At 38.8% G+C, this 19,878-nt stretch overlaps 1 protein-coding gene across 1 annotated transcript; it reads right to left on the minus strand.

Annotated features, from left to right (window-relative positions):
* Window positions 1-211: 211 nt before the first annotated feature.
* LOC127095056 (uncharacterized mitochondrial protein AtMg00810-like) lies at window positions 212-958 on the minus strand. The gene has a single exon (XM_051033801.1). It carries the CDS (start codon window positions 956-958, stop codon window positions 212-214), a length of 747 nt encoding a protein of 248 aa, XP_050889758.1.
* Window positions 959-19,878: the final 18,920 nt, after the last annotated feature.

Here is a 19,878-nt window from a genome sequence, read left to right on the forward strand (position 1 = left end):
ATATTAAAGCATAAATAGACAATAATACCCTTAACCTAATTATAACAAAAGCCCATTTCACATTATCTAACATCTCCCCTCAAACTCATGATGCATGAAGCATTGAGAGTTTGTCAATAAAGAAATGAAAACGTTTGATGAAATGAGTTTTTGTGAATAAATCAACAATATGGGATGCAGAAGAAACAAAAGGCAAAGTAAGGGTGTCATGCTAAAAGTGATAACGAGTGAGATGACAATCAATCTCGATGTGTCTTGTACGATCGTGAAAGAATGATTTATGGGAAATTTGGATGGAACTCTTATTATCACAATACATAGGAGTTGTGGAAGTCATTTCACGATACTCTGCTTCGTTAGAAGAGCGGGAGAAAATATCATATCTTTTACTCTTCCAAGTGATGAGAGATTCTCCAAGAAAGATATAAAACCTTGTTATAGACTTACGATCAGTAGGATCACCAGCCCAATCAACACCAAAGTAAACACGTAATTCTAAGGAAGAGGTTGACGGGAATAAGAGACTTTGAAACCGTGTTCCTTGGAGATAAAGGAGAATATGAAGTACAACTTCCCAATGTACTGTAGTAGGAGAAACAACAAATTGACTCACAACATGCACTACACAAGCAATATCAGGTCTAGTAATAGTAAGGTACACCACACTTCCAACCAAATTACGATACAAGGTGGGATTTGGTAGAATAACTCCACCAGAAGAAGTATATTTCACATTTAGCTCAAGAGGGCTATATGTTGCTTGAGTATCAGATAAGCGAGCTTGTTCAAGAATGTTAGCAATGTACTTGGATTGAAAAAGAAGATAAACTCTAGACGAGTAAGAAACTTCAATCCCTAAAAAATAACGAAGAGTGCCTAAATACTTCATCTCAAACTGCTTAGATAATTGTAAATTCAACTTATTAATCCCATCACCATTGTCACTTATAATAATCATATCACAGACATAGAAAGAGTATAATACAACATTGAGTAGTGGACCTAACAAATAAAGCATATTCATGATCACTAGGGTGGAATTCAAGATATGTAATCACAATAGAAAACTTCTCAAACCAAGCTCGTGGAGCTTGTTTCAAACCATATATGGCTTTGAAGGAGAATAGCGATCCAAAATGCAGCAAAATTTAAAATTTTCTCCTTTAGTGATCCTTACGAATGGGCATGATCAGTGATAGAAATCATTACCTCTTGTGGCGATTGAAACCTTTGATGCAGATCTAAGGAATGATCATGAACGTTGAATGGTGACAACGCCTCTAGTCAGTCCACACGAACGAATTCCTTCAATCTCAGTGCTAGCTGCTACGAATGAAGGCTTTGAGTGAGAGAGAGAGAGAGAAACAAAATTTTCATCTGAACAAATGCTTCTGCACAAGGGTTCTATTTATAGAACCACTTGTGTAGGTTGTAAGCTAAAAAACTCACTTAAGTGTATGTGGCCCATATCTTATGATATACCAAAATCACTTAAGTGTGTGGTACCTTACCATACTTCGTATTCTACTTAAGTGCACCATACCTTACGATGTTCTACAATTCACTTAAGTGCATCGTACCTTACGGTGTTCCTTATTTACTATATCTCCCATCAATCCGTCCTTTTGTGTGTGGCCCTGTAGGTTTTCGCAGCATTGACAATTATATTAAATCACGTATTTAACATAATAAACAGTGAGTGATTGTTGTTTGTCAATAATCTCTAGCCTTCCTATAAGAGGGTTACTTGCAGGACTGACTACAAAGTCCTGGACTTAGTGTTGGAGCGTATGGTTTTTTTGGTAAAGAATGTTTTTGAAAGGTTTAAAAGGTGTAAACATAACTCTTGATGAGTTAGGAATGTGATAAATGTAAAGCGAAAAGGGAACATATAAATAATAAATCAAGAAAAACAAATGTAAATTTGGTAAGATTAAATGACTTGTAAATGTAAAATGGAGGAAAAGTACATTTTTGTGAGGAGATTGACTCTTTTCACATAAACGCTTTGATACTTCAAGCTTTACTCCTACTGCAAATGTTCAAAATGCCACCTCTAGAATCTCACCTAATAGTGGCTTAAATACTAGTTAAAAATAACCGTCTGGAGGTTACAAAACCATCTCATGATGCCACGCGTCGGTCCATTTCCCCCATTTTTACAAATAACTATCCACGATTTCTTTGAGTGTCCACGATTTCCTTCACTGCTCAAACCCTTCGACTTCGACCGAGGCTTGCAGATGTCGACCTATGGACATGCCCACCATCCTGTCGAGGATGCTCTGACAAGTTCCCTAGTCGAAACTGGATTTCTCCCCTAGCCGAAATTGGTCAACTAACAAATTACCCCCTGAAAATGATGGCTTCAACATGAGCACATCGATCAAGGAGTTAACCTTTTGAAGTTTCACATTTCGGCTAGTTGTCTTATCATTACTCATGACTTCATATGTGATAATGACTTTTTTCGGCTGTGCAATTCCCAAAACACTCTATCATCATTAGCAGCTACCCTCATGTCGTGGGATCCCAACCGAAACCCACTAACTCTTCTTATTACTTCCTATCCAGCCACTTATCAGTCACCTGGTGCTCGACTGTTCACCTCACTGGCCTACAAATAGTCTCTTCTCCTTCTTCACACACTCTTCTACTTCTATATTCACGTATTTTCTTGCTAAAAACTTCAGACACATTTCTGCATTGCAATTTCTCATCCAGAATCTCAAAAAACTCCAAACATTTGCTTCATATCACAATGGCTTCCTATTCACATGTTAAAGAAAATATTTCCTATGGTACTGGCCACAATCCCATCGCCTTCAAACTTACTGCTAAAGAGGGTATGAATCACATTCCTCAATCCACCTCTTCTGATGAAGTTGTTATCAAAAACTGGCAACGCCAGATGGTGATACCTTTCATGGTTGATAAAAAGTTGCTAGCAATCTATGGACCTCTTGCTGACGAGAAGTCTTCTCCAAAGACCGTTGCACATTTTTTTCCTGGGTACAAACCTGCTGCTCCTCCTACTTTTAACAGATCTGTCGTACTCGACGTCAAATTCATGGAGGCGAAAGCCATGGTTTTTCGATCCATTCCCACTCCTGGCAACAAGGAATACATGGTGTGACTTAACAAGGTCCAACGAAAGCGTCAAGACCAATGGCGGAGTGCAGGGATCTTCGACCTTATTCAAGTATCAAGGTACGCCCACCGTGTCAATCCTTGTATGTTGTTGGCGTCTCTATACTTCTGGGAAGACTCGACCAACACATTCCAGATGCCTTGTTGGATGTTGACACCCACCGTTTTTGACATGGCGGAGATCACCGGCCTTTCACCCATGGGGGAAACCTCCGACCCAACCCTTTCGACGGAGAACGCTTTCACATTTGGTCGGGCCATCCTTCTGAACTACATCGAAGACCACCACAATAAAGACTCTGTCGAAGTGTTCGACGAGGAGCACATAGCCTTCCTCACTTTGTGGCTCTCATACTACACTTTATGTCCTGGTTCTTTGTAGATAGTGAAGAGCTATATTGCTCTGGCGATCCAGATTCATGAGGGTCGACATGTATCTTTCGGAAAATTACTACTGGCTTCCTTGTATCAGGCTCTAGGGCTGGAAACCCTGAAACTAGAGCTTCTTGCCAACACTCCCAAAGCTCTGAACCTGTCGGGTCCTTTGTGGCTCTTGCAGCATCGGTTAAATGCTATCTTTGAGTATCATCTGGGATGCACAATGTCAGAGCGTCTTATGCGACTGAATGAAGACCGACCGATCAAAGGAGCCAGGTTGGCTTTGACGACCTGTCAGGAGACTCCAAACACCTGTATCTTCATGAAATATTTAAATATGTTCATCGAAGCGGACAAAATTGCTCCTGGTATGGCTCCATTTGCTGACAGAACCTTCGGCCTCAAATGGTTCAAAGATCCCTTTCTTGGTAGCTCTCCTCAAACTGCAGCTCAGTCGAACGCGATATGGAGGGCTTTCCTGACTCCTACCTTGCTGTCATACAAGATTGAACCAGGGTCGAAGGGGTTTGGTTTCATGAGCTGTCAAGCGAACCTTATCGCTCGTCAATTTGGCCTAAGCCAGATGGTCCCGAAGCCTCTGGTATCTCATGACACTGACATTGTCTGGTCAGTCAATCGTTAACAGCTGATGATCACAAGGATTTCCTCCGTTTTTGTAGATCTACTAACCGTTACGAACTCCCAGTCTTTAGTTTTCAACAATCTTTCCTAACAACCATTGATTTTGACGAATGGTGGAACTCTTACTAAAGTCATGCTTTCCTAAGTGACCAGTTTCTTCAAAACATGGTCGACGCACTTTCCACTCTCGCCGATGATATACCGCCTCCACCTCCGTCTGTTAATGCTCCTAACCCAAAAATCCAAAATCCTCAAGTCGACGAAGCCCCTAAAAAGGTACATGTTAACTGATTTAGTTTCTTATTTTCTTGGTGTTATACTAAATAGACGGTTTTTGCTATCAGGTTCGAAAGAGGGTCGCCCCCTCCGCTGAACCGACTCTGGTGAAGCCTTCGAAGAAGCAACGGGCGCCTTCGACCCCTCCTCCGCAGGTATTACCTATTCATCTTTTGAACAAGTTTCTTACTCAAACTTTTTTTATATCATGTCTTCACACGTCTCAACATTCAGGTACCCAAAGAAGTGCTTGTGGTGGAGGATGAGGATTATGATGGGAGTGTGCACTCACGCATTTTTTCTCCATCAGAAGCACCTCCTAGAACTCCTCCTACCCCTATACGGAAGAAGAAGGCTCAAGTCCATAAGACTCCAACGAAGGTGGCTCATAGGGTTTCCCCGACGGTCCAGGAAGATGTCGAAGAAGTTCTCACTCCTCGTGATTCAGAGAGGACTCTCACTGCTTCTCCAACTCCTGTGGATCTCCAGGTATTTGTCCCTACTCTTCCCTATTATCTATTGGTTTCTTTTCGCCATGTAATCTAACACTTCTATCTTTCAGGGACTTGTGGGCTCCCCGGTTGAGGTTGAAACTGTGGTCAGAGATACGACTGAACATCCTCCAGCCGGCGTTGTCTTAAGCCCTCAACGACAAACTGAGTTTCAAAGTGGCTCCCTAGTGACCTCTCAAGATCCTGCATCTCCACCACCTCTTGATCTGAACGTGGTTGGAGAAAACGCGTCGACCAGTATTTTGACCCCGAGAGACATAAGGAATATCAAGGAAAGGAACCCTGCTGAGGCCCTAAGAAAGTTGCAACAAATCCGTCATTTGTCGAATGATGCACCACCTTCATCTACTACCGTCGATACTTCCTCAGAGCTTCATGCCGAGGTTGTCTTCATCCTTCAGCAGCTGAAGGTGTCACTCTTTGATGGCGAATTTCTAGGCGCTCTTGAAAGAGAATGGGAGATTGCTCGTGATGTTTTTAAATTTCTCGACTCTCTTGCCCTCCATGATCTTCATGCCTCAATGGTCAAGTACTTTGTCGAATTTGAGGCCTTCTTTACTCAATTCGTCAAGGACCTGAACCTTTGACAAAATTCCGACCTTCAGATAAAAACAAAACTCAATGAGACAAAGATCGAACGGGACTCAAGTGAGGCTTGTGAGCGGGAACTCGGCGAATTCGAACACAAGAAGGAAAAACGTCTTCAGCAGCAGGAAGCCTTCGATCAGCAGATCTCCTACTACCAAGCCTAGATCATTGTACTCAATAAAAATATTGTTGAGGTGGAAGCGCAGAAAGCTTCTTTGGAGAAGGTTGAGGGAATTCATGCGCAAGAGGCAATCGATAGTGAGGTCCTGAGGGGAATATCTCATGGAGAAAGAGCCCTTAAGATCGAGGCTCACATCAAGTACTTTCACGGGAAGAAGGTCACTTTGGACAATAAGATCAGTCATGAGATAACCTCGTTTGAGGACTTTAAATCTAGGTTCCCCATTTGAATTTTTCTTTATTTCTCTTGTAGGTTTGTCGGCCATATTTTTTAATGCCCTTTTGGGACATTTTTAAAGAATCAATAAATCTTATGTTTGGATTTGGATCTCTTGTAGCATAGGTTTATATTTCTTCAAGTATTTCCCGTTCACCCTCAAGACCCTTTGATCCCCACCAAGTTCTTTGATCTCATATGCATTATTAGTGTATGTTCGAGTTACTTGAAATGGTCCTTCCCACTTCGACGACCATTTACCTAAGGTTCGATCTCGATGATCCATAGGAAATATTAATTTCCAAATGTAATTATTATTAGCAAATATTTTTCCCTTACCTTTCTATTGTATACCTTGGCTACACGTTCCTTCTGTCGGATCAGCATTTTGGCTGCGGCCAATCTTTCTTCGTCCAAATCAGCCAATTCATCGAAAATCATGTTCCAATATTGTTCCGACTGAAGGTCTTTCTGACATTGCACTGACAGACTGTAAGCAGATCTCTACTGGAAATATGGCATCACGACCAAACGACAGTCGAAAAGGCGTCGAATTTGTCGCCTCTTTTGGGGACGTTCGACAAGCCCATAGAATTCGGTCCAAAGTTTTGTGTCAGTTCTTTGTTTTTTTGGAAACATGTTTCCTAATCAAGCTTACTATTACTTTGTTGGCCGCTTCTACTTGGCCATTTGCTTGTGCATAGTAAGGTGTAGAGGTAACCAACCTGAAGCTTGTCTCGCCAGCGAACTCCTGCATCTTTTGTCCCACAAACACTGACCCTTAATCCGTGGTAATGGTCTATGGGATGCCAAACCTATACACAATATGTTTTTGGATGAATTCAATCACTGCATCTTGATCCACCTTCACCATAGGGACATCTTCGACCCACTTGGTGAAGTAATTTATCCCTACTAGGATAAACTTTTGCTGCTTCGATGAGGCTGGTCGAATTTATCCAATGACATCTAATGCCCACCCCCTAAAAGGCCATGGTTTGATGATCGCATGCAACTCACTTACCGTCATATGTTGAATACCTACGTGTCTTTGACATTCTTGGCATCCCTTGGCAAACTCGATGCAATCTTTCAACGTACTGGGTCAATAAACCCCTTGTCGAAACAATAACCACTTCATCTTATGGCCTGCCTGGTGGGCTCCACAAGCTCCACTGTGCACCTCATATATGGATAAGTACGCTTCGGTATCTCCCTGGCATTTAAGTAGTACCCCTTCCGGTGTCTTCTTCAGCAATTTGTTTCCTGACCATACATAACTTAAAGCCCTGTACTTGGTTTTTCTGTCAGTACCTATGATTGGATTCTCTAAATGTTCAATAATCGGGTTCCTCTAATCTATTGGCGATGAACTGTTGACAACGAAAACTCCATGTTCCCAGGCCTCCTCGACTCCACAGGTTTCCTGCCATTCTCCATCACGACTATCACTCTTGTCGAGGATATCTTCTGTTAGTGGTGTTCTCGACACCATTTTCTCTCGAACCTCTATCATATCTTGTAATGTTGTCTTAGACATCTTATACCCTGAAGCGATTTGAGCCAACTCGTTGGCTTCTTGGTTTTCGTTTCTAGGTATATGTCTTATGTCTGTAACTTCAAAATGTTCTAGTAGCTGCGTCGCAGTCACAAAATACTTCAGCAAACTCCCCTTGATGCACTTATATTCGCGTGTAATTTGCTTTACTACCAGCTCCGAGCACCCCCTTACTTCAATTCGACTGGCTCGCATCCCTTTCAAAAGTTGAAGACCAACTATTGAAGCCTCGTATTCGGTCTCGTTACTGGAACACTTTTCACGGATCCTGTACTTAAACTTCGTCGGACCAACCTGAGGGGATAATATCAATACCCTGACTCCTGTTCCGTCTTTGTGGCTCAATCCATCGAAATACAGACACCATGGTGTGGCGTCGACCACGTTCAGAGATGATTTGACCATGACATGATCCACTACAAAATCCGCCATGATATGGCCTTTCATGGCCTTTAAAGGTTTGAATGTTAGAGATAACTCTGTTAACGCCAATGCCCATTTCCTAATAATACTATGCAGAATAGGTTTAGACAACATATGTTTAATAATATCGTAATGAGACGAAACATAAACATCAACTGGTTTTATATATTGCTTTAATTTCATACAGGTAAAGTACAAACATAGACATAGTTTTTCTATGAGACTGTACCTAGTTTCAGCATCTACCAGCATTCTACTGAGGTAATATATGGGTCTTTCGACACCATTGCAATCCTCTTGGGCCACTATGCTCCCTATAGTCCTATCTGACGCAACAATGTATAAACTCATATTTTTCTTCCTACTGGGAGGTAACGGAATATGAGGCTTAATAAGGTACCCCCTGATTGCGTCAAAAGCCTCTTGTTGTTCGGGGCCCTAGTGAAAATCACTTTCCTTCTTAATTTTAAGTAGTGGCGAAAATACCTTCATTTTACCACTTAGATTCGATATGAATCTTCTTAAGAAGTTTATTTCCCCAACAAAGACTAGAGTTGCTTCTTTGTCGATGGGATTTTGAGGTATAAGATCGCCTTTGTCTTGTTCTGATTGATCTCGATACCTCGTTTGTGTACCACAAACCCCAAAAAGTCGCCTGCGTGCACACCGAAATCAAACTTCAATGGATTCATTTTCAATCCATATTTCCTCATTCTATCAAGCGAGCATCGAAGGTGATCCAGGTGCCCCTCCTGAGATGACGATTTTATCACGATGTCGTCAATATACACCTACATGAACTTCTCAATGAAGTCATGAAATATGGCCTTCATGGCCCTTTGATAGGCTGCTCCTGTGTTTTTCAAACCAAACGGCATGACGACCCACTCGTACTGAAAACCTCCTCTAACTGGTATGTTCAATGCTCCACATACATCAGTCTGTATGAGGGTCAAAAAATCATTAGCTCTTTCACCTTTTCCTGTGAATGGAGACTTTGTCATCTTTCCAATTAAACAAGATCTGCATGTCTCATATGATTCATAATCAAAAGAGTCCAAGAGTCCATCTTTATGGAGTTTGGAAATGTGTTTCTCATTTATGTGGCCTAATCAACAATGCCAAAGGTAAGTTGGATTTAACTCATTAAGTTTCATCCTTTTAGTATTAATGTTATAAATAGGCATTTCAAGATCAAGGACATATAGTCCATTATTCATTTGTTCAGTAGTATAGAATATATCATTCAAATAAATGGAGCAACAATTGTTCTTTATTATAAATGAAAAACCAAACTTGACTAAACAAGAAACGAAAATAATATTCCTTCTAATTGCAGGTACATAATAACAGTTCTCTAACTTTATTATTAAACCACTAGGTAAAGTCAATATATAAGTTCCTACGGCTAAAGCAACAACCTTTGCTCCATTGCCAACTCGTAGGTCAACTTCACCTTTTGCCAAATCTCTACTCCTTTTTAGCCCCTGCACATTGGTACAAATGTGAGAACCGCATCTCGTATCTAATACCCATGATGTCGAAGTAGATAAATTAATTTCAATAACAAAAATACCTAAAGTTGAAGTCTCTACTCCATTCTTCTTATCTTCCAGGTACTTTGGGCAATTTCTCTTCCAGTGTCCGGTTTTACTGCAACGGAAGCATGTGCCTTCCTTTGATATTCCTCCACTATGCCTCAAAGCAGGAGTTGTGAGTTTGGGTTTGGAAACTTCCTTGCCTTTCCCTTTACCACCCTGCTTGGTGGGTCTTTTGGTTTGTCTCTTTCCATTTCCGATCATCAGAATTGACTTCCCTTTTGACTTCAGATTCTGCTCAGCAGTTCTTAACATGGATAGCAGTTCAGGAAGACATTTGTCCATATCATTCATATTGAAATTAAGGACAATTTGATTGAAGCTATCTGGAAACGGTTGCAAGATCAAATCAATCGCAAGTTCCTTTCCGAGGGGAAAACCCAACCTCTCAAGGTTCTCCATATACCCAATCATCTTGAGCACATGGGGACCTACAGGGGCTCCCTCAGCTAACTTGCCTTGAAAATGGGATTTTAAAACTTCAAACCTTTCATGCCTTTCCTGCTCTTGAGAGAGCATCTTCAGGTGTTCGATCATATCGAACGCTACCATGTTCTTATGTTGCTTTTCCAACTCTGAGTTCATGGTAGCTAGCATGAGGCAAGCAGTTTCATTGGAATCATCGACATGCTTCTTATAAGCATCTTTTTCTGCCTTAGGTGCAAAACTAGGAGGTTCCTCTTCAGGAACAGGTTTCTCCAAGACATACGGCTTTCTATCATGTTTGAGGATAATCCTCAGATTTCGGTGCCAATCCAGAAAATTTGTCCCAGACAATTTTTCCTTATCAAGGATTGATCGCAAAATATTGTTAGAGGTGTTTGCTTTCATGGTAATCTACATGAAAAATAATGAAAATATAAGTATCACTAAAATAACATATTTAATTAGGCCTTTAATTAAATATGCTCCCACTCTTTTACTCAAAACAAATGACCTTTACCATTTGATTCGGAATATCCTGTTGGAAGATTTTCTAGTGGGTCGAGATCCACATTTCACTTTGTTTTAAGTACGCGTAGGAGGATTACACAAAACTAGGTTATTTAGGTAGGAACTCCTTCCAATTGTATCTAATACAACTCTCGAATATTTTAGTTGGGTGAATAACTCCTTATCCCAATCCATCACATGGATCATTTCCAACTCTTGCTTCTACACGTATATATAATCTTCTTATAATTTGTTTAGTTAAGTTTGACCCATTGTTTTAGAAATTGAATATTACAATTATCCCATCGCACCTTACTAATATAGAACATGCACCTCGCGTAGGTGAAACCTACATTATTCGATACTAGTCTTGATGAGTGCAAAACATGGAAAACATAAACTTAATATTTAATTTGAGGGAATTTGTAATTATTCTTATCTCACCGGCTTATTTATCATATAAATTGTCTCTCACATGCATCAACATACATACAAAATGAAACAGTTATGGCCCCTAGCGCAATTGTTCTCCCAAGCCAATGAGAGAACCTAAGTTAACCTAATAACGATCTAAGCTTCTCCAAGCAAGATCTTCAAGGTTGTCCTCCTTTGAAATTGTATTCTTCTCTTTCTTCATAACATTACATTACATAAAAGAAACTCGTTTTACATACGAGGGAGTGAGATGAGAAAAGAAGTTTCATTAAGAGATTAAAAGAGAAGCACGACACGCAGGTCGTATTTTAAAATCCCAAAACAAAATAAAGGAAAACTAAGGCCATAACCGATCACCATAAGACAATAATAATAAACACATCATTATTAATTTAAATTATGCTAATTAACTAAACCAAATTAAATTTTGGCGACTGATCATACTATGCAGAGTTAGTCGGTGGTTCCGCTACCCTATTAGCGGACGGTGGTTCCGCTGAACGGTCAGCGAACGAGGGTCAAGGGGCCCCGACGCAAAATTTTAATGAACAAAATCATTTGAAATCGACGTCAATTTTCGCATTAACACTTGATACTTTAAATCACAACTCTTGCGTGGTCACACCCCTAATTGGATAACTCTTTGACAGCATAATCCTTGTACCGTCATGAACCCTAATGCATCAATTTCATACCGTCAAACAAACCTCAATTGTTAATTCAGTATGATTGATCAACACGTCATTGCTTCACCATACGTTCGTCGGATTCTGAAGCAAATGACCAATGATCGCTCAAAGGAAAACAACCATTAAGTGTTTGAATGAATGAAACAGAAACATTATATCACATATACCGTATTTTGCATCAGAACTACTTATATCATATATATAACTTGATCGATCTCAATTGTGAAACCTATGGACGATCGATGTATCGCTGCTTCACCATACTAACGTCGGATTCCGAAGCATAGTGAACATCAATCATCCAAATCGTACACACATGATGCCAAATTTAATTACTCGTTCATTATTTAATTCATTTTGTCTTTTAATCGTATTAATACAGAAAATACATAAAATAAATAGCTATCAGATGTATGGTTTCGTAAGTGGCTCTGATACCACTAAAGGAGAATAGCGATCCAAAACGCAGTGGAATTTAAAATTTTCTCCTTTAGTGATCCTTACGAATGGGTATGATCAGTGATAGAAATCATTACCTCTTGTGGGGATTAAAACCTTTGGTGTAGATCTAAGGAATGATCACGAACGTTGAATGGTGACAATGCCTCTACCCAGTCCACACGAACAGATTCCTTCAATCTCAAAGCTAGCTGCTACGAATGCAGACTTTGAGTGAGAGAGAGAGAGAAAAAAAAAATTTCCTCTAAACAAATGTTTATGCATAAGGGTTTTATTTATAGAACCACTTATGTGAGTTGTAAGCTAAAAAGTCCACTTAAGTGTATGTGGCACATATCTTATGATATACCAAAATCACTTAAGCGTGTGGTACCTTACTATATTTTGTATTCTACTTAAGTGCACCGTACCTTATGATGTTATACAATTCACTTAAGTGGACCCTATCTTACGAAGTTCCTTATTTACTCTAACTCTCATTAATTCGTCCTTTTGTGTGTGACCCTGTAGGTTTTCGCGGCATTGGCAATTATGTTAAATAACATATTTAACATAATAAACAGTGAGCGGTATCTAGCAACACATCACTACTATCCAAGACACGAAAAGGTCATGTGATATGACAAATCCTTTTGTGATAATACTTGTGTGTACAATTACCCTTTTGTCGTTATATCTATATTGAACACAAGGCATAAACTGTGTCATTCTTGTCCAGTTCAATATTGGGACCTTATACATTTATCCTGTTACGCAGGATGGGCAAATTCCATCTAGGTCACTCATGTCCCTCAGCATGCTTCGTGGAGTACCCATCAACAGTCTTTATGGTCATCCAGTTACGGGTAACGTTTGATCAGCAATAAAGCATTCGACTCTACATCTAGGGTCCATAGTGGTTTCAGGTCGAAGGGTGGTATACACCACTATCACCATGAGAATAACTTATGACACTTCACATAACATTCTATATAGTATTCTCATAGCGGGTCAATCCAGTATAAATATTACTCCTAATATTCATACCTATGTTTAAGGCTTGATAACTCCTTATCCATGATCCATGAGATGTGATCATCAGTCTATATACATAGTAGTCTTAATGCTTTAATGTTATCCCACTTCACAACAAAGCTTGACTTCAGATACTTTAAGAATAATGTCCTTATGTTTAATGGGATCTCATGATTAAGTCACACTTGAAACATTAAATGAACTAGCTATTCTAGGGACTTTATTAAACAAACATAATAAAGAAAAAATCTCTTTATTATTAATAAATAATTCGATACAAGTACCAAAAGTATTGGCCTCTAGGGCTTACACCAACAGGCTTTCTTTAACTTACACATTTCCTTTGATTATGAGAAATACATTTAGAAGGAATCATATAAACTTTATCATGAAGATAACCAATCAAAAATTCATTTTTTACATCCATTTGAGAAATATTCCAATGGTGAATATATGCAACATCAATAAGGGTGAAAATAGTTGTCATCTTGGCCACATGAGCAAAATTTTCTTCATAATACATACCATATTATTGGGAAAATCCCTTAGCAACAAGATGAGCATTATATCGCTCAATTGTCCCGTCATATTTTGTTTTGATCTTATGTACCCAACGAGACCCAATAAAACATTTCCTTGGTGGAAAAGGTACTAAGTCCCAAGTATTTGTCTTGTGCAAAGCAGCAAGTTCCTCCATCCTAGTCTGCTTCAAAATAGGATCAAGTATAGTTTCTTCATAGGAAAATGGCTCAGACAAACTACAAATAGAGGTTAGAAAAGAAGAAAAAGAAGTAGAATAAGTGGAATAAACAAAATCAGTTAATTTAGTAGACTTATTATCACGGGAAGGATAACAAGGAGGAGGAGGGGAAGAGGGGGTGGTGGTGTTGTTACATGTGGAGTAGGATCAACAATCACAAGAGGTTATGGGGAAGCCGTGAGGACAAAAGGGGCATCCGTATATGGAGTAACACTAGTATCAACCCTATAGTTATCAACATTACAATCGCTAGAAATATCATCATCAAAGGAAAAAAGATCAATATGAATAAGCTCGAACCTAATATGAGTATAAAAATAAAAAGAAAGAGAGTAAAATGGTATGTGTCCAAGAAAGAAAGCATTACGAGAAACACACATTTTATTTTTAGTAGGATCATAATAATGATAACCCTTTTGACCATCCCCACACTACAAAAAAACGCGTAACTTATGGTGGTTAATTCATGAATATTGTGGAAGCAAAAAAAAAAGGAGAGATATGACATAACCAATACCAATTTGCAAGTTTATACTAACCAATACCAATTGCAAATAGAATAGGAAGCAAAAAAGAAGAGAGATATGACATAACCGAACCTGAATTAGACCTAAGTTGAGTTATTTGGCCCAAGCCCAAAGCTAATTAGGATTTAGGGTTTGTCACTTAGTTTGTTATTTTACTTAGTATTCAAGTCACTTGGGTGTAAATAAATAGACACTTTATAGTTCAGTATTATCATTCAATTCAATAATACAATCCTTGTTTCCTTATTCTCTCTCTTTCTCTCCTCACTAAAAGTGCCTCACGTACTAACAATTTGGTATTTAGAGCTTCGGTTAGATTCTTGATTGTGTTTTCAAGAATCACACGTCAGAGATCGTGTTTCGGGGGTCGTGGATTGTTGTTGATCAATTGCAGCAAAGATGAATGGTAACAGAAATTTACAAAACTCCCTTCTAACTTTTGACGGAAAGAAGTGGCTTCGATGGAGAAAACAGATGCATTCTCTATTTGGATTTCATGAAACCCTAAAAGTGGTTACTAATGGTGTTCCCGCGGTTGGTGAAGATGCAACTGACGCACAAAGAACTGCTCACGAGGATTCCAAGAAGAAAGATTGTAAGGCGGTATTTTACATCCAATTGGTGGTTTATAAGGCTAATTTCGACATAACCTCTCATGTTGAATCGGAGAATGAGGCATGGGATATTATTATCAAGTACTATGAAGGAGGCGAGAAAGTCAAGGTTGTCAAGTTACATACTTTGCAATGTTGTCAAGTTGAAAACTTTACAACGAAAATATGAATTATTATCGATGGGAGAAGATGAAAAGGGCGTAGGCTACGTGTCGAAGGTGCATAAACTCGTCCATCTCATGAAGGGTTATGGTGAAACCCTAACTGATAAGATGATAATTAAGAAGGTAATGTGTACGTTGGACTCTCACTTTGATCATGTTATCGTAGCTATTCAAGAATCCAACAATCTTGAAACCCTAAAACTAGAAGATTTGATTGGTTAGTTGGAGGAACATGAGGTTAGGATCATCGAAAGGAAATGAGTTCAAGAATCGATACAAGGACTACAAGATCAGTCATGGAAGAAGAATAGTGGTTCCAACAAGTTCAATGGAAAAATCGATAATACTCAGGGAAAAAAGTATTGGTCGGATCCTCACAAGAATAAGGTCGATGATTGAGCTTTTGAATCCTCGAAAAGAGGAGAAGTAAATTCCTATCATAATGACAAAGAAGAGAAAAAAAGGTGTGAATGTTATAACTATGAAAACTGGGGTCACTTGGCCAAGCATTATTGGTACATGAAAGACAAGGGATCGATAAAAGGCAAGGATTGAAGAGAGAACCTTGCGAGTCAAGATTTAGATATTTCTGATGATATGGTGGTTATGGTTATAGTTTCAGATGACCATGTCAAATCCAAGATCTGGTTCCTCGACTTAGCCTGCTTGAATCACATGACTAGTCGAAAATTATAGTTAGTAGATTTCGATGAGTCGAATAAGATCAAGGTCAAACTTGCTGATAATAGCTCGTTGCAAGCTGAAGGTACTGACAACATAGTTATTCAAAGGAGTAATGAAGTGAAAGCTTTGATCAAAGATGTACTTTATGTCCTTAGAATGAAGTGCAATCTCGTAGTGTTGGACAACTGGTCGAAAAAGGGTCCTCAGTCGTTAAGAAAGATGGAACCTTAGAACTTTTCGACATCCAGAATAACTTGGTCTTGAAATCTCCTATGTCGAAGAATAGAACATTTAAGACCATGATCAGTTTGACTGAGGTACAATGGATGAAAACAGTTGTCAAGAACAAAAACAGTTGGTTATGGCATATGAGGTTTGACCATCTGAATTTTAGGCCGCTCAATCAACTAATCACTAAAGATATGGTCATTGGTATACCAAGTCTTGAGATTCCCGACAAACTTTGTGAAGGTTGTCTAGTCAGAAAGCAGTCCAGGAAGTCTTTCGTTTCGACTATGCCAATGAGATCCTCCTATATACTCAAAGTTATACATTCAGACGTATGTGGTCCTTTTGAGGAGCATACCATTGGTGAAAACAGGTATGTTATTTAGCTTGTCGATGAATTTAATTGAAATTTATGGATCTATGTGATCAAGATAAAGGATAAAGTATTCAAAATCGTTAAGAGATTAAAGATGCTTATTAAAACTAGAGTGAAAAGAAGATCAAGGTTCTGCAAACTGATGGAGGTGACGAATACACATCCAAGATATTTGAAGCATTCTATGCAGAACATGATGTTGAACATGAGGTAACTGCTTCTTATACTCCTTAACATAATGGAATAGCATAAAGAAGAAATAGGACCATATTGGACATGGCAAGATGCATGCTGAAGTAGAAGAATTTTCCAAAATCCTAATGGAGTGAAATTGTTTCTACTATTGTTTATATACTAAACATGTGACCTACCAATAAGTTGAAGAACAAGGTTCTTGAAGAAGTGTGGAGTGAAAAACGACCATCAGTGAGTCATCTGAAGGTGTTTGGATTTATGTGTTACAAGCATGTTCCTGATGCAAGAAGAATGAAGCTTGATGGCAATAGTGAATCTATGATTTTGAGAGGATATAATGAGACTGGAGCATACAGGTTATTAAATCCAATTAATCATAAGATTATGATTAGTCGAGATATTATGATTGATGAAAATTCTACATGGGATTGGAAGTCTAATAATGCAATTGACAAGCCATTGATGAGCTATGATTTCAACGAAGCAAGTAAGGATTTCGAAGTCGAGATATTGTCGATATTCCAGTTAAAGTCGAAGTTATTACTGACATACCTGACAAAGTCGAAGTCGGAGAGGTTATGTCTAGCACAAGTCAGAGATCTCAAAGAACTAGAACTCGTACAACAAGACTTCAAGACTATGAAGTGGTTGGTGATGATGAAGTCACAACAGATGGAGAACTAGTTCATTTTGCTTTACTTGCAGGTGATGAACCAATCAACTATAGTGAGTCTTTAAAGAATATGAAGTGGAAGTCTGCTATGGTTAAAGAGTTACAAACAATCTAAAGAAATAACACATGGGAATTGGTTGAATTTCCAGCCCATACAAAAGCTATCAAAGTGAAGTGGGTGTTCAAGTTGAAGGACAATGTTGATGGGTCGATAATAATACATAAGGCAAGATTGAAAGCTATAGGATTTCTTCAGTGAGCAAGACTCAACTACTTAGAAGTCTTTGCACCTGTCGCAAGATTGGAAACTGTTCGACTAGTGGTAGCCTTGGCATGTAAGCAAGGTTGGTCGACAATTTCACTTAGATGTGAATTCAACATTTTCTAATGGACCTTTAGATGAAGAGGTATATGTCACACAACCTCATGGGTTTGTAATACAAGAGGAAGCAAGGAAAGTATAAAAGTTGCATAAAACGCTCTATGGTCTCATATTGGAACCTAGGGCATGAAACAAGAAGATCGATTCATAATTGTCGAATTGGGATTCTTCAAATGCAAATCTGAGTATGGTGTCTATGTTCAGGTTGTGGCACAAGATATAACAAGCATATGTTTATATATCGGTGACTTGCTAGTAACTAGAAATAGCTTGAAGAGCCTGTCAAAGTTCAAAATCTAATGAAGAAGGAATTTGAAATGTCGAATATGGGAAAGTTGTCATACTTCCTATGCATGGAATTTCAAATATCAAAGGAAGGTATGGTGCTACATCAAAGAAAGCATGTCAAAGAGATACTAAGGAGATTCACGATGGATGATTCAACTCCTGCATCTTCGCTTATCGAACCAAATTTGAAGTTGGAGAAGCATGGAGAGGAAGACAAAGTCGATCCAACTTTTTTCAAACAAATTGTCGGATCTCTGAGATATGTGTGCAACAGTCGACCTGATATATATTTCTTAGTCGGACTAGTGAGTATATATATGAGTGAACAAAGAGTGTCACACTTGAAGGCTGCAAGAAGAATCCTGAGATACTTAAAAGGATCGACAAACTATGGAATTTTATTTCGACGAGACTCTGAAAGTAAAGAAGTTATGGTTACTTATTATTCAGATGGTGATTTGTGTGGAGATAAAGAAGATCGAAAAAGCACTAATATATATTTCTTTCAAAAATTTGGTGCCCCAATCTCATGGTGCTCGAGAAAGAAATCTATGATGGAATTGTCATCATGTGAGGCTGAATATATATCAGGACTCTATGCCACGTGTCAAGCAATTTGGATCAGATATGTGCAGGAAGAGACCGAGGTCGAAGTGAAGAAACCTCTCGTACTGCAGATCGACAACAAGTCAACCATAAATCCTGCGAAGAATCCAATTTTGCATGGAAGAAGTAAGGACATAGAATCCAGATTTAACTTCTTAAAAGAGAGGGTAAATCGAGGTGAACTTGAAGTAAGGAATTTCTCAACTGAAGTATAATTGGCCGACATTTTCAACAAAGGATTGAAGATCCCCAGGTCCCCAAAGTTGAAAAAGAAGTTATGAATAGTTCAGATCAACAATGATTAGTGTGTTTCAACAACTTGGATTATAGGGGGTATGTTTAGATATTAGATATAATCCAAGTTGAGTTGTGTGTCCCAAGCCCAAAGCTAATCAGGTTTTAAGATTTTTTACTTAGTTTGTTATTTTACTTAGTATTCAAGTCACTTAGGTGTATATAAATAAATTCTTTGTAATTCAGTATTATCATTCAATTCAATAATAAAATTCATATTTCCTTCTTCTTGAAGGAGAAGAGTGTTCCAAAACGCACCGGAATTTAAAAATTTCTCCATTAGTGATCCTTACGAATGAGCATGATCAGTGATAGAATTGTTACCTCTTGTGGTGATTAAAACCTTTGATGCAGATCTACGGAGCGATCACGAACGTTGAATGGTGACAACGCCTCTACTCTGTCCACACGAACAGATTCCTTCAATCTCAGTGCTAGCTGCTATGAATGAAGGCTTTGAGTGTGAGAGAGAGAGAGAAACGAAATTACAACCGCACAAATGCTTTTGGACAAGGGTTCTATATATAGAACCACTTGTGTGGGCTGCAAGCTAAAAAGCCCACTTAAGTGTATGTGGCCCATATCTTATAATATGCCAAAATCACTTAAGCGTGTGGTACCTTACCATATTTCGTATTCTACTTAAGTACGTCGTACCTTACGATGTTCTACAATTCACTTAAGTGCATTGTACCTTACGGTGTTCCTTCGTTACTCTATCTCTCATAAATTCGTCCTTTTGTGTGTGACCCTGTAGGTTGTCGCGGCATTGACAATTATATTAAATCACATATTTAACATAATAAACAGTGAGCGGTATCTAGCAACACATCACTGCTACCCAAGACACAAAAATTTCATGTGATCTGACAAATCCTTTTGTGATAATACTTATGTGTATAATTACCCTTTTGCCCTTATGTCTATATTGAACACAAGACATAGACAGTGTCATCCTTGTCCAGTTCAATATTGGGCCCGTAGACATTTATCCTGTTACGTAGGATGGGCAAATTCCATCTAGGTCACTGATGT

This window comes from Lathyrus oleraceus, chromosome 6, assembly GCF_024323335.1.
Source record: "Lathyrus oleraceus cultivar Zhongwan6 chromosome 6, CAAS_Psat_ZW6_1.0, whole genome shotgun sequence".
Taxonomy (NCBI): Eukaryota; Viridiplantae; Streptophyta; class Magnoliopsida; order Fabales; family Fabaceae; genus Lathyrus; species Lathyrus oleraceus.